This window comes from Leptodactylus fuscus, chromosome 2 (assembly GCF_031893055.1).
Source record: "Leptodactylus fuscus isolate aLepFus1 chromosome 2, aLepFus1.hap2, whole genome shotgun sequence".
Taxonomy (NCBI): domain Eukaryota; kingdom Metazoa; phylum Chordata; class Amphibia; order Anura; family Leptodactylidae; genus Leptodactylus; species Leptodactylus fuscus.
The window spans coordinates 251469171-251486003 of record NC_134266.1 but is presented as its reverse complement, the minus strand read 5'-3'; the positions used below and the strand labels follow the sequence as shown (position 1 = coordinate 251486003).

General features: G+C 43.0%; 1 protein-coding gene across 1 annotated transcript in view; it reads left to right on the top strand.

The window, feature by feature from the left end:
• The window catches only part of TNFRSF19 (TNF receptor superfamily member 19), a 53762-nt gene that overhangs the window by 14142 nt on the left and 22787 nt on the right, over positions 1-16833 (top strand). Inside the window, exons 3-5 of the mRNA XM_075266036.1 lie at positions 1052-1162; positions 6796-6974; positions 11743-11828. Of these exons, the coding sequence (XP_075122137.1) occupies positions 1052-1162; positions 6796-6974; positions 11743-11828 (376 nt within the window). The remainder of the gene's footprint in view (positions 1-1051; positions 1163-6795; positions 6975-11742; positions 11829-16833) is intronic.

Genomic DNA, 16833 nt, shown 5'->3' with positions numbered 1-16833 from the left:
GGCTGAGTGCCAGCAGTAAGGAAATGACACCAGACACACTATGTTGGTATTAGTTCCTCTCTCAACCAAGGAGGAAATACTGACGCACTTTCATTAAAACAACATGGGGTTAAATAGTAGCAGAGAAAGGAAGAGAGATAACAACAACGCAAGTTTTCATATTCATTCCTGATTGGTAGGGGACATCTCAATCAAACAAAAGAAGTTTAAAGGGGTTGTCCCATCACAAGGATCCTATCTATACTGCTTGTTAATGTGGATGTAAGACTTTTCCTAAATACACTGCTTCAGCAAAACTGCTTTGTTTGTCCACTATCTTACTTTATTCAATTCATTGTTGACACAGCCCTTGACTTATCTGCTCAAAAGTCAAGTGATGTATCTGCTGCTCTCAGGGGGGAGGGAGGAGGGGCTAAGTGCACGGGAGCGAGCCTGTGTTTCTAGCTATTCCTGTGTCTACACCACGTGACCTGTTAGCAGATAGAGGAGAGGAGCTGCTTTCATTTCTTCTGCTCTCCCAGTTATCAGGCTAGCTAATTCAATTGTGTTCATTATGGCAGAGACAGGCAGTCTCTGTATGTAACACAGAATGGAGTTGCTGCTGCCTGTACTTCATAGTCCAATATGGGTGGGTGGAGCTACACACGAATTTGGGGGCAGAGCTAAACGGCAGGTTGCATGTGAAACCCCGCCCACCAAATGATGCAAGAAACCAGGAAGAAAGAAGATTTTACAGGAGTGAAGACTGGTGAGTATGTGACGTGGGAATAACCCTTTAAGCAGTGCCATATATAGCCAGCTACTCCCGGTCCTGCGTGGTAACCTTGGGGAGCGGTCTAAAGCATCTAAACCTTGGAGTGACTGTCTAAAGCATCAGACTACGAAGGGTTTGTTTGTGGTCTGTAACAATGGAGACACATTGATCACATAATATTGGAACTGTAAACACTAAATGGTATGATTTCTTTAAGCAAGTTTATTTGCAAAATTACTTGCTTTACAGTGTCAATTTTTGTTCAGTAAATGATGCTGAAACTTTTTTTTTCTTTAGGTTACCAGAGCACTTTCAGAAGTCGGAGACTGCAAGGAGCAGGAATACTTTGATAACACCGGGAATTGCCGACCCTGCAGGCAGTGTGGCCCAGGAAAGGAGCTATCGAAGGTATAATGGTTACCTACTAACTATCAAACGTGGTGGGAATTGTAGCATGTATGTACAAATGTAGCAATCTTTATCTTAACACTTGTGACCACATATTACACGGTTGCCCATTCATTCAAATGGCTGGAATGCAATATAATATTTACATACATTTCTGGAGCACGGGCTGCACTAGGGATATGTGTGTTCAGGTACAGCATCCTCCAGTCACATCAGCTGATTCCCACTTTTTCTGATTCCCACTTTTTTTTTACCTACTTTTTTTGAAATGGAAGAAACATGAAGCAACTGCTTTGAAGAGGTTTTCCAAGACTGAAGCTTGCCTCCTAAACACAGGATAGGAGATGAGGGTCTGACCTGTGGGGGTGCAACTGTTTGGACCTGCACGGATCATAACAGATATCCTGTGTCTTGTCGTTGGGCATGCATGCTGCCACTCCAGTCATCTGTACTCCACTTCTGTTCAGCAGTCCCATAGACTCATACCTGACTGCTACTCCATTCATGGGGGTCTGTGGGGCTCCTTTTCTGGTGACTGATGGGGTCGCGGTCTTTGGACCCTTCCCCCTTACCCCTTGAAGACAATTATTGCCTATCCTCTTAACTCTTGGTACAACCTTTTTAAGAAAAGAATAGAGCTTTCTGTGGATAGAGAAGGCACCTCCAATATTGCCAAAATGGTAATTACATAAAATTTTTGGATACCCTGATGTTTTGCAGAACACTCAATGTATTGCATGTTCGGCACTCTAGTATTGGGAACCCCAATGATCAGAATATTTTGTGGTTGTAAATTTTTCCTACAGCACCCCTACAGGAGAAATGAAGTATTACACATTTCATATTGAAAACAATAGGCTATCCATGTAGTGTATGGACATATTGGGTCATCCTTCACTTTATCGAGTAGGTGACCATTCCGAAGACCCTATTTGATCAGAATATCCTAATTGAAGAAGGTTTTCTAGACCAGATGAACCCTTTTAAAGTCCATAGCAGTCCTGCTTTGTGAGTGTCTTACTTTTCTGAGCACTCCTTTCATATGACAGTAATATTTCCATACTGGGACTGATTTAGCTGGCATGTATTTGACACGGGTATTAAGTGATAACTTTACCAAAGGGAAGGAATCTTTGGATAGCGCTATAGTGAGAGAATCTGCCGCGGCTACATCTGCTGTTCTACACACTTGATCCTTATGAGCTCTTCCTTATTCCTTTTCTTACATAATACAATAAAGCCTCTTTTATACTTTCGCTCCGTTGCACCCCCCCCCCCTTCCCCTTTAGACTGCTGTTATTTTCTTGCATGTGGACTTTAAGGAGCGATCCAGGGGGCATGACATTATGTACTGGGGCTTATTGCAGGTTTAGGATTTGGCAGTAACCTCAAACATCTGTTGAAGCAGAGATGAATAAAAATGTAGATGGTTTTGATTTACAGTCAGCTGGAGAGAGCACATCTCTGGAGCGGCAGGATTGGCTTCAGTGAAAGAAAGAATGTGGCCGTAAAAGCCCAACGACATAGATTCCTGTAAGTCAACTTGTGTGCAAGAGGGAATTTCTTCTTGCAGAATTTTTACTTGGTATTTTTATTTTTTCCTCCACTGAATATTAAGATTTCACCTGTAAGAAGTTTACCCCTTTATTTAAAGAGATCCTATCATTGGATACCTTTTTTTTCTGACAAACATGTAGAAATAGCCTTAAGAAAGGCTATTCTTCTCCTACCTCTAGACATCTTCTCCGTGCCACCATTCGGTAGAAATCCTGGTTTTCTTCAGTATGCAAATGAGTTCTCTCGCAGCATTGGGGGCGGTCCTCAGCGCTCAAGCAGCACTGGTGGGGTCACCAATGCTGCGAGAGAACTCTCCAGCGCCGCCTCCATCTTCTTCTGGAACGCGCTCTCCCTGCGTTTTCTTCCGTTCTGGGTTTCAATCTTCTAGACCTCGGTCAGAGCCGACTGCGCATGCCCATGGCCACAAGAAAATGGCCACTTACACAGTAAGCTGGTGTAAGCGGCCATTTTCTTGTGGCCCGGGCATGCGCAGTCGGCTCTGCCCGAGGCCTAGAGAACTGAAACCCAGTACGGAAGAAGACACAGGGAGAGGGCGTTCCAGAAGAAGATAGAGGCGTTTCTAGAGAGTTCTCTCGCAGCATTGGTGACGCCCCCAGTGCTGTTTGAGCGCTGAGGACCGCCCCCAATGCTGCGAGATAACTCATTTGCATACAGAAGAAAACCCGGATTTCTACCGAACGGCGGCGCGGAGAAGACGTCTAGAGGTAGGAGAAGAATAGCCTTTTTTAAGGCCCCTACATGTTAGTCATAAAAAAAGGGTATCCAATGATAGGATCCCTTTAAGACTGGTCACCAACTGAAGATCGCCGGGGGTCCAACACCCAGGATCCCTGCTGATCACCTGTCCAAAGAGACCATAGCAGTGGGGTTTAGTGCAGCGGCATGTTCATGGAAAGCCCAAACACACTAACATAGATGGTGTGCTTAGTATCACAAGTCAGCTCCAGTTCACTTGAATGGGACTGACCTCTGAATATGCCATGTGACCAATAAATGGAGTGTCACCTGGTCCGTGAAGCAGAAGCAGCAGTCAGGGAGCATAGTCACCAGTTGTGCCACTTCATACAGCTGATCCATGGAAGTCCCAGATATCAGACCCCACTGATCTTTAATTGATAACCTAAGGATAAGGATAGGTCATCATTTAATAAAACCTGGAAAGCCTCTTCAAAGCTAAACCCCCATGTAATGATATGCTGATTAAAAAAAAAAAAAAAAATTGCTGAAAAAATTCTTGAAAACACATTGCTTTTTTCCATCAACAAGTTTCTGCTGCGTTTTTTTTTCTGTCCCTGTTGAATATTTAGGTATAATGCTAAGGTTTTCTGAAATGCATAAGGTTTTGGTTTTCCATATCTTGGCCTAAATGTAGGTCACGTGCTAATCCTGTTCAATCTGCTGCTCAAATGCAAAATATCCGCAGCAGAAATCTGAGTGCCCGGTCAAGTGTCTAGCACAGCAATCCACATTGGGGCAATACGGTGGCTCAGTGGTTAGCACTGCAGCCTTGCAGCGTTGGAGTCCTGGGTTTGAATCCCACCAGGAACAACATCTGCAAGGAGCTTGTATGTTCTCCCCGTGTTTGCATGGATTTCTTCCCATTCTACAAAGACATACTGATAGGAAATAAAAAAAGAAATCCACATTACCAGACCCATAGGCCCAATTCACATCTGCGTTCGGGGATTTCGTTCCCCTCTCCGCTCCGGTCATGTGCATGAGGCACCTTAGATATTTGTGTAAATTACTGGTCTATAAAATGTCCCTATGACAATCTCTCTATAAAGTGCTGCGGAATAAGATGCCAATAAATTAGGCAGAATCCAGGAAGTGTTGTCATGTGGATCCTGTAACCTCAAGCACTTACGTTATCTGTATATTCTCGCAGAAACCCTTTATAGATTTTTGTACAGTTTGCAGGCCGCCGCTTTGGTTTAGCGTTGTCTATTTATTTCCTGCATTGTCCCACTTGATGCGCTTTGCTGCGAGGGGCCAGCGCTCCATGACATGTCTTTGGCAATGCATAGAGAAAGGTGTGGTTTCTATTCACAGCGCTTAAGTGGAATGCCTGTGTGTGAACGGCGACCCAGCTCCTGCTCATTCACATCGCTGACTTCATTAGAAAACAGATACCTCACTGAGCCCGGCCATAAGCTGCGGATAATGCACCAGTGGGAGCCCTCCAAAACCCTTTATCATTCAAATGGGGCATGCTTTCTCTAACACAGTGCATGCCTAGCTATTGCCTATAGGAGTAAGGGAGATTATTAGCCCTGAAAAACACATTGCAAGCTGCTGGAAGACTCTTTGTTTCCAATAAGGACTGCCATCATTAAGACGCTGGATCTACTAACTTGGCTTAGAGAGAAAGCCAATTACCCCCTCCACCCCGCCTCCGTTCCCTTACCAATATGTATGCAACACCACCTGTTTGCAGCCCTCTACATAGGCAAACTCCTCTGACAAAACATAAATCTACAAAAATCAATGGTTAATGGAAACCTCTACTACGGCCTCTTGTATCAAGACCTCTTCAGTGACTTGGCTCTAGGTAACAACTCAAGGAACCCACCATAGTAAATGTCCTTATTCATCCACTGGCACGGCCAAAATAGACAAATTTGCCATTCAGAACTAAGGTAGATCAAGAGTGACGGCGATTTTTAGGCTAAGGTCACACATTGCAGGAATGGTCTTAGCCTAACCATGTGATAGCGACCATTTTCACCCAGTTTATACATAAAATAAGAATTTATTTATACTTTTTTTTTTTCCTTAAGGCCGGGGCCTCATGTGGCGTAAACGCCACGAGAAAAAAAAAATCACGGTATTTTACAGTTAGAGCAAAGTGTATGGGATTCTAGCGAATCTCATGCCCATTTTGCGGTAAAAAAAACGTACTGTGGACACGCTGGGATTTCTAAAACTGCCGCGGTTTTGGAAATCGCACCATGTCAGTTATACCTACGGTTTTCCCATTAAAACAAAGTCCACGGAAGAAACCACATTTCCACCATGGTTATTCCTGCAGCACTTTCTTGTTGCGGGACGCCACGTTGGACCTTAGCCATAAGGTGTCGATACAGAAAACATCAGTCAACGATATTCTGTGTATGGGACATGATAGATGTCAGTGGAAAGAAGGATCAGACATGTTGAAATTTAACATGTCTGATCCTTTCTTCCCACAGGAGATAAGAAGCCACTAAAGGTGTCTTGGGGGTGGATTATGAACACATGCATGTTTGGCTAAACCGAGCATACGTGTATCTGTTATTGAATGTCTGTGGCCACCATTGGGGAGGAAGGGGCTATTAACCATTTCCTTCCATATATACTTCAGCCTTAATAAGGAGACAATGTAGGTGTGACAACCATAAAGCATTTTTCAGCAAATGCTGCAGTAAAATTCCACAAGTTGTACGTGAAACTAGTTTTCTAATATTTCTTTATTCATTTGATTTTTCTATTTTATTTTTGTTGATCAAAAATTTGCTTGGTTCAGCCAAGTGTGCATGTGTCCGAAAGGGGAAAGAAGAATAAGCTGCTGCCAGACACTTCTAGAAACAACTTGTCCTCCTAAAAACAGAAGGATTGGGCGAGAAATTGGTAAATTTCACAAGGCCTTCAGACGGTCGGCCAGTCCTGCCAGAAATCAGATTGAGCCGCCATTAATGTGCGTCTATCTGCTCTACATCATAGAGGACGGAGTCACGAACTCTTCCCTTTACTGTGACAAACATATCAACGTCTTATTTCATTTTGGCCCTTTGCCATCCGATAACCAAGTCCAAGACTGAAAATAAAAGGTGGCGAAGGGATTTTTTTTTTTTTTTTGATGATCCTCACTATGGCAGAGACTTGCGGCCTTCGTTCTTAATGGCCGAGGTAAACTGTTGTGCTTATAATATAGAATAATAATGGAGGATATGTAATATGTGCTTTATGTCCTGTGTGTACAGTCCGGAGTCACATAGACTGCAGCTAATAGTGCGCCATAGACCTAATATCATGGAGATTCCCTTCTTGTGACTGTCATGGCTTTTCCCTCCTAGGAATGCGGTTTTGGATATGGAGAGGACGCACACTGTTTGCCCTGTCGACCGAATCGATTTAAGGAAGATTGGGGTTTCCAGAAATGCAAGACTTGCCTGGACTGTGCGTCCGTCAACCGCTACCAGAAAGCAAACTGCACGCCGACTGCCAATGCCGTGTGCGGAGAATGCTTACCCGGGTAGGAACTAGATTTTATATTCTGCACCCTATGTTATACAGCATAGATGGATAAATCACAGTTTCACTCTTTGGCGCTGCATTGTTCGTGCATCCTGATAACTGGATGAGTGTAAAGGGGTGTTCAAGGCAAACTGGAAAACACAAATGGGCCAGGATGAGGTAAAGTAAAAGAAGCCGCGATAGCCACCTACTTCCAGTCTTTGGTTACGGCATCGGGTCCCCTGTTTCATCCGGTACAGGTATTGACTAGTCCAGAAGTGAAGGCGCTCAGGGGACTGCTGTTTCCAATCATTGGATTCAAGGGTCACATGTTTGGTACCAGTACAGTATTAGCAATGACCTTTCCAGTACCCGACGTGTCATTGAGTCACTGCAGTAGTCTCCTGAGCCACTTCACTTCCGGCTTGGCCAATACGGGATTGAAAAGGAGACCCAAGTCCATACAGGTATAACCGAAACGGAAAGTCAGCAGAGGAAATTTCTGTGGATTTTCAGTGAAAAACCCTGCGGGAAAAACTGCCGTGTTCTTCTTCCCCACAATGCTTTTTGGCTACGGTCCACTATGTGGGGACTTAGCATAAGGGACTATAGGGAGTATTTACTTACCATATCAGGGGAGATGGCAGGTCCTCTTTAATTCCACATATAATACTGTCATATATGTCACATTCAGCAATTTTTTTCACATTTTTTTTTAAGGATGAGTTGTATTGGATTCCCAATCTTTTTCTCATCTGTCCCCCCTTCTTTCCTGTAGAGTGGGTATTGAGTGATCGTCCTTTGCTGGATATAATACCTTATTTTGACAAGCGTAGATCAATTAAATACAGCTTAGACGGGCCCGGTTACTCCTCATTAGCCCCTCTGCGTTTCAATGGCCACTGCAGAGGTCTGTCTACACTAAATGAATTCCCCACACGGTATAAAACCTCTAAGCGTCACCCCTCTTAACAGTGGAGAGGAGCGAAATATTTTTCTAATGAATTAAAAAAGGGAACTCTCAATTAAAGCGAGGAACTCGTCCTGAATTCTTAATTCCATCTTCCTTTGTGTCGAAACAAACACATTTAGGCCTCTCTTTTACCGCAAGGCCCTCACTGCCATGGGGTATCATTAAGTAGAGACGTACAGAAGGAGTTACTATCAGTTCTCATGTCGTGACTACTACTCTCATCATACAGCAGTGATGGGAAGCATGCAGAATTCTAGATGGAGTGTTTGTTTGTTTTTTTAACTAACACTCTACCTGTCTCTTCTCTTAAAGGGATCCTATCATTAGAACATTTTTTATGTGACTAGCATGTAGGAATAGCCTTAAAGGGGTATTCCTCATGATGCTTGTTCACTAACCTGCAGGCTGTTGTGCTCTCTTCACTTCCTGCTTCTCTCGGCACACTGGTGGGCGGGGTTTCACTTGCACGGGATTGGTTGTAAATTAATTACCACAGTGTGAAGCTGATGTAGCAGAGCTGGATTTGAGTCCGTTTGCATTATATACAGAGGTAAGGACTCCCTATCTCAGTCCTTATCTGCCAAATTCAATTAAACCGACTAATAAGAGATCAGAAATCCCGGAGCTCCGCTACTTAAAAGACACAAACAGCTCAGAGCTGCTCCCAGCCCCTCCCCAGCACAGGCAGCTACATCACTTAACAAATGAGCAGATAATCCCAAGGGCCATAGAAACTGAGTGTAAACAATGAAGTGAATAAATTAAGATAGCGGCCAAACAAAGCAGTTTTGATAAAGCAATGCATTTAGGAAAAGTCTTAAATCCACATAAACTAGATAAATAGGTAGATAGGATCCTTGTGATGGGACAACTCCTTTAAGAAAGACTATTCTTCTCCTACATTTAGATGTTGTCGCCGTTCAGTAGAAATCCCAGTTTTTGTCGGTATGCAAATGAGTTCTCTCTCAGCACTGGGGGCGGTCCCCAATGCTGCGAGAGAACTCTCCAGCGCCGCCTTCATCTTCTTCAGGAACGGCCTCTTCACACGTCTTCTTCCGACGCTGGGGGTCAAACTTCTAGACCTCGGGTGGAGCATTAATTTCAATGGGTTATAAAAGCAAACTGCTGGTGTCCGCCTGTAGCCTCTCTGCGGGGAAACCGTTTTTTTTTTTTGGCCGGACATTGGAAAGGACATTGGCGGTTCACATCTGCATCGGAGTCCCCAACAAAGAAACTGCCGAAAATCGGTGGAGAGAAAACATGAAACGTCGGACACCTGATGGATCATATTATAGTCAATGGGGTCCACCAGTGTCCATGAGTAACTGCTGTTTTAGTGGTCCGGCTCTCGGTTGTTTGGTCCCCCAGTGAACCCAAATAACGGAATAAATGGCGCTGTTGGGAACCTAGTGTAACCTGCCTGGGTGAGCATTTCTATGGTGGTCTGAATGAATACCTGTTGTCTGAACAAGCATTTGCTTAACATCTATTGAAGGTGTTTGGTCGCCTTTGGCGCTGATTCTGGTGCGATAACTTGTGTCAGAATCGGCGCGGAAATAAAGCCTCCCATTGACTTCAATGGGTTCTGTTTTCCGTGCGGAACCCATTGAACTCAATGGGAAAAAAGCCTCCTATTGATTTCAATGGGTTCCGCGTGGAAAATGGAACCCATTGAAGTCAATGGGGGGCTTTATTTCCGCGTCGATTCTGACTCAAGTTATCGCACCAGAATCAGCGCCAACTTCCTCTGTGTGAATGCCCCCCTAGGAGGACTGAAGAGGGGCTACAAAGAGCAGACGAGGACTTGGCAGTCTATTGAGTTCAGTGGGAACCGTGTAATGGTCCACATTTCCTACTGGGATACTACTGGGAAACGTAATACTTGTTTCCCCTGCAGTGGGTTCAGCCTATGATACGCTTCGTATTGGGGTCTGATGACATCAGAAGAGGACAACCCCTTTAACGTTCCGGAGCCCATGTTACAAAGTGTTTGCCCTGCATTTTCTGCTTTACTCATAACTTTTAGCCAATGTTTGGACTAGAAAAATTGTTCGGAATGAAAATTTCCTATATTGTGCAGAAGTGACATGACGTGTGTCCTGGCCGGTCTCTGTTCACATTCCTTACCAATACTATGAAATCTCATTTATTTTTCGGCACGCTTGTAACTCGCTCTCACTACTCGGGATCATTTTTCAGCTCTTTGTAGGCTTTTCTGGTTATGGTTGTGTTCGGCACATTCTGAAGTATTTGTTCCACTCTGCTTGGTTAAGTCCACAGACTTCTCTGTTGTCATTCCAACGCTGCAATGACCATGCCTGACTGAAGTAACTCAGACCAGCCATGTTGTCAGGAATGCGCCAATTGTTTTTACATGCTACACGCTAATCTCACGCTACAGAACAATCTCATGGCAGGATAACTGAGAACATCTTTAGGTTTTTGTTTTATGCAAGTGGGAAACATGAGAGGATGCAGCAAGACTGGCTCTTCCTTGGGCCCGGGTCACATCTACATTCGGGTTTCCTTTTGGAGAGTCCGCTTGGGGACCTCCCCCATAACGGAAACCTATCCACCTAAGGAAACACGCCGACCTCTTAGACTATAATGGAATGGCCCCAACGCAGATGTGAACTGGGCCTTACGCATTGAGAAAGTGTATGGGGGAAGCGACAGATCAGATAGGAGGTGAACATGGAGGGTAATGATGAGGATAAGAGGTGAATCAGGAGGGGATTGATGGGGTAGCGGGTCATTGCAACCCAATTAACAGCCCAAGATTGCAAGTGAGTTGCGATCTAATATTTTTTAGTATAAAGGGAGATTGGAGAAGTGTTGCGCCGCTCAAAGCAGAAGGGGACACAAGTGCCGTGTGCCCTGAACATCAAGGGCCACAAAAAAAGCTGTTTAGTTTTACATAAAAGCACTTTATACAATTGAGGTAGGATTTTTGCAAGTCACAAAAAAACCTCTTTAAGGCTGTGGCCCCATGTTGTGGAAACGCAGCTTTTTTTGTTGCAGATTTTGCTGCGGTCTTTTGAGCCAAAGCCAGGAGTGGATTGAGCAGAAGCGAGAAGTATAAGAACTTCCTCTATATTTCCCGTTACTTTTGGAGCCATTCTTGGCCTTGGCTCAAAAAATACAGCAAAATCTGCAACAAAAAAAGCTGCGTTTCTGCAATGTGGGGCCTTAGCCTAAAGGAGTTGCCTTATGAAGGGACCCCATATCCATGCTTATCATAGAGAACAAGCCAAAACAAGGAGTGTCTGTACGAGCAGATCCCGTTGGGGCTTGTCTATGTAATACAAAGATGGCCATTTTCCCTGCAGTGACCTCTTTCAGAATAAAGTCCCCAATGTGACTACCCTGGATTCCAGGAGCAGGACACAAGGACATCTCCTGTGAGGAAACAATCCCTTTAAGCTGACCATACACAATAAGGAAATGTCTTCCAAACTCACTGATCTTGGCAGGTATAGATAAAGATGGAAGGTGTGTGACGGCAGCTCCAATCACCGTGTAATCGGCTGTCAGGAATAAGAAGGATTGGGCACGCTAGGTTTCAGCCTGTCCAATCCCTTGGTCTTTTGGGAGATGATCTGATTGTAGCCCAATATACAGAGAATTTTGCTGGTTTTCTGATTTGTATTTATTTATTTTTTTAGATGCTACATGGACTTCAAAGTGAAATGACTGTGATTGGAAAATGTAATAAATATTGTATGTACTGGAATGAATGAATTAAAGGGTTAATTCTAAGAAAAGAATGGAAAAAAAAACAAAATTTCATGAAAATGAACATTGTGTGTTGTAGATTCTATAGGAAGACAAAGCTTGGTGGATTTCAAGACATGGAGTGCGTCCCCTGTGGAGACCCCCCACCGACATATGAGCCTCAATGTAAGTACAGCACATCAGATACTTTCTTTTTGCTTTGGCAACACCACAACACCAAATGTTTTATTCCTTGGTAATGCTAATAAAGCTCATTTGTATCTTGTGTGTGTGTGTGTGTGTGTGTGTGTGTGTGTGTATATATATATATATATATATATATATATATATATATATATATATATATATATATATATATATGTATGTATGTATATGGTGCTCGCCTTTCAATTTAAAGACGTTGTCCAGGACTATGATACTGATAGTTTTGACGTTTTCACTACCTACTGAGCATAGCGCCTTGCATTGTATAGTGGCTGTGTTTGGTGTTGCAGCTCAGCCATGTTCACTTGAATAGAGCTTATCTCCATAATGTGGGTGCCAATGTTTAGTAATCAAGCATTTGCCTGCAAAAAGGATCTAGAGGACACGTCACAGTGAGGCTTTTCCCCATCCTTTTTGTGTTGGAGTAGATAGGCCGTTGTGACCAGGTGGAGTTCAAGGTCTAGAATCTGACAAATCACGGTTTTCACCTGACTCCAGAATAGTAGTAAGAAGGAGCATTCTCCAAATAGGTGGAATAGGTTGGGGCCATGCACTGCCAGCAAACATTCGGGATTGTGGGATTCTGCGAATAAAGCAAGGAATAAAGTGGATTAGATTGACTTTCCTTGCTGGTGACGCATAGAGATGTTTTCAGTTGCTCTATCCCAGGTCAGGTTCCATGTAACCTCCGTCAAGGTAACCCTATCAACATTCACTCATAGCGACACTTGAGTGACGGAGGATTCAATGTAAGTACTGCTCGATTTGCTATCTCAGAGCTCTTGCAGATGACCGTGGTGTGGGTCAGTGTCTCGTGTATTTTACAGATAGCACACCGATTTATTCCTTTACATTGGCCCGTACACACAACCGTGATTTACACAGTATGTGCCGCTTCAGATAGAACAGGTCCTATTCCTGTCCTATTTTGTAGCCCGTGTTTCTGTGGCCCCTAGTCATTTAATGAAAGGGCCCTTGCACTGGCGGCACACAGGGAACATCCCCGTGTCCCCTATATGCAACCTGGGCTTTTAATTCACGGCAGGCCGGTTGCTTAGGGTAAGTTTACACACGTTTTTTTGGACCGGAACCTGAGGCGGAGGCTGCCTCAGGTTCCAGTCCAAAATATGGGTAGCTGCGACTGGATGCCGGTGCACTGCACTGGCATCCAGTCACGCACTCCACTCCGGATTAGGCCCAAATGAATGGGCCTAGTCGGGAGTGTCCAAGAATGAGCATCTCGCTTCTTTTTCCAGGAGCCAGAGCAATCGGCTCCCAGAAGAAAGAACTGATTTCAATGAGAGCCGCCTTTTTGGTCAGGATTTTGAGGCGGATACGGCCTCAAAATCCTGACCAAAAAACCCAGTGTAAACTTACCCTTACACTATACTTTGCCAAATTTTTCTGAATCCCTTTAATTTATTTGATTTGGCCGTCACTTATATTTTGATTCCACATTAGTTCATGTATCTTTTCAATTCCGTCCAAAATTGTGCTCATGTGTACTGTGCTCTGTATCTATTAACCAATTGCGTCATTTTCCATCTCTTACGGACAACCCTGTCGTCTTCTCACCATTAATGGACTTCTCTAACCCTGCACCCTATTAGAACATCTCATCCCTCGTTGTGTTGACTCTTACAAGAGCCATTGTTGATCCAAGCAGCCCGTAGTTGATAAATTGGCTCTCCCCTATAGCCGGCAGCTTAGATCTTAGTTGTGAAATATTTTTTCAAGAAAGCTGCGATCGCGGCATTGTAAGTAACTTGTCTCCAACAGATGTGTGTGTATATTACAGGACGGGCGCACACAGATTAGATTTCAACCTTTAAAACCCCTAGTAGTCTATAAGGGAGAGGCAAATATTTGTAAGCCCTCTTCAAGTGCTTTGGTGGCAAATGAAAGTGTTAATGCCTGTGGGGCCCCCATAAATTAACAAAGTCTTTTGTAACACTGAGATACTTTGGCAAGTGTTTTGTTTGCCTGTGAACACTTGTAAGGGGCATGAACTTCCTGTGCTAAAGGCTTATAGAGTGGAGCGAGTTTATTAAGACTTTGATCAGAAATTCTAAGAACTAGTAGCAGTTGATTATTACCCAGCTGGCAATAAATCTCCCGTCTTCCTTTTATTCACTGCCTTGGGTTTTCACATATTTGAAAACAGAGACTGGTTTAAACATTTACCCTTCTCCGGAGGAGGGGACGGTAGAGACCCCCTTGTAGAAAGACCAAACTAGCACTTGCTAGTTAAAGGAAACGTTGGTAAAAAAGAATGAAAGTTAAGAAATTTTTGCTTTTTCTTAGAACCCATTTTTTGGTTCCTAGTTTATTTGTTTGGGGAACCCGACTTATTTTTGTGGTTCGACGTGTATGTAGCTGGGGATTTGCCCATTTCTGAGCGGTAAAATTTCCCTCCCCATAATTTTATCTCCTGATGTCCTTATAGATTTTAAGCCCTTGTGCGCAGGATCCTCCATCCCACTGTACCAGTCGGTCACTGTTAGCAATATATTTTTTTGTATATTTTCTGTACTGTTAGTAAACCCTCAAATGCACAGCACCATGGCATTAATATTATAATGTACAGCACCATGGTATTAATATAATATTGTACAGCACAATGGAATTAATATAATGTATATCACCATGGAATTAATATAATAATGTAAAGCACCATGGAATTAATATAATAATGTACAGCAACATGGAATTAATATAATAATGTATATCACCATGGAATTAATATAATAATGTAAAGCACCATGGAATTAATATAATAATGTACAGCAACATGGAATTAATATAATAATGTATATCACCATGGAATTAATATAATAATGTAAAGCACCATGGAATTAATATAATAATGTACAGCAACATGGAATTAATATAATAATGTAAAGCACCATGGAATTAATATAATAATGTCCAGCACAATGGAAATAATATAATAATGTACAGCACCATGGAATTAATATAATAATGTACAGCACCATGGAATTAATATAATAATGTACAGCAACATGGAATTAATATAATAATGTACAGCAACATGGAATTAATATAATAATGTAAAGCACCATGGAATTAATATAATAATGTCCAGCACAATGGAAATAATATAATAATGTACAGCACCATGGAATTAATATAATAATGTACAGCACCATGGAATTAATGGTGCACTATATAATAATAGTAATAAAAAGTAATAATTGAGACTTGTGTGATCAAGACCTAGAATCTTAGGCTCCAAGTGATTTCCTAAATAAAGGGGCAGCTGGGGGTCTTCAGATGGGGAAAGAGGGTGCCAAAAATGTGCCTTTAAAAATATTCTTAGTCCCTGTACAGATCAGCTGGGTGCCGGAATCTGCTAGTGGTTGGGTAGCGCTGCTCCTATGGTATTGCAGTGCACCAAAACCACCACTATGAAATGGAGAGGCTGCTTCGCTATTCCTATTACTTAAATATAAGAACTATGTGCTGCCTGTCCTTTAGCATCTGATCTGTGAAGGGTCTGGGTATTGGACCCCAACAGATTGATTTGGGGACAGAAAGCAGCTTTAACTTAAAAACTGGGTTTAGAAAGTGGATTATTTTATGGGGACACATTCCCTTTAATTTGACACAATGTAGTACTATTATATCGTATCGTATAGCATAGTATATATAAGTTACAGTCGACCTTATAAGCCACATAAACCACGCCCGAGAGTCAGTTTGGTAAATATGACTTCTTCTTGACATAGGTGTGGGCCCCGCAGTGTAAATGCCATAAAAGTCTATGAATACCCCTTTAACTGTAGTTCGTGTTCAGTTTTATATAGACATTTCTGTGGATTTAGCACTTCCATAGACGAGCGAGCGGAGAGGTAACAGCCTGGGGTCACTTCTCAAGTGTCTTGTATTTGAGGAGCCTGTACACTATGTGTTTGCACAGGGCGCATACTGCTCCACTTATCAGTAATGGTAGATAAGAGTCCTTTACACTCAGGCTTGAGAAATCCCCCATTGGCTAAACACATTCCTTATTTACCTTTAAGACTATTTTATGGACTGAGAAAGAAAACTCCTTTAGGCCGGGGCCCCATGGGACGTAAATGCGGCGTTGTACAGTGCAAGCAAAGGGGATGGGATTCATGCGAATCCCATGCCCACTTTGCAGAAGAAATCGGACACGCTGCAATTTGCAAAGCCGTTGCGCATGTCAATTATATCTACGGAAATGCCGGCAGCTTTTCCGTAGATATAATGGGAAGAGAAAGTCCGTGGAGGAAAACTCTGTGAACTTTCTCTTCAAAGCGGTGCGGAAAGAACCGCAATGCGATCACGCAGCGGTTCTTTCCGCATCGCTTTGAAGAGAAAGTTCACTGAGTTTTCCTCCGCGGACTTTCTCTTCCCATTATATCACACACAATATGCTAAATCTCATGAAAATGGACATTGTCGGATGAAATGTAACCCCAGACCGTTTTAAGTCACAATGATCACGGTCATGGTCTGGAGTGGTCGGCCATATTGAAACTTTTTTTTTTTTTTTTGTTACAAAAGATCTTTCGTCCACCAATAATTCCTTAGAAGAATCTTCCAAGAAAGATTGTTCATCCTTCACCTGGGACACATTGACTGTAAAGGTCATTGTGGAGAAAAATGTTTAGGCTGATCAATGAAACAATCATCCCTTTGTTAAAGGGTTCTCCAGGCTTATTAATGGATGACCCATCTTAAGGATCAAATAAAGATCGGCAAAGATCCAACACCTGGAGTGAAGAGACCATATCATTCACAGACAACGCCACGCATTGTACAGTGCTTGTGCTCGGTATGGCAGCTCAATTCCATTCACTTGAATGGGACTGGGGTGCGAACAGGCCATCTGCCCATTATGGTGTGAAGGGACTTCTAGACTGTACATACACTGCTAAAAATTCTGGGAAAGGAATATGCAAATAAATCCGTCTTGGGG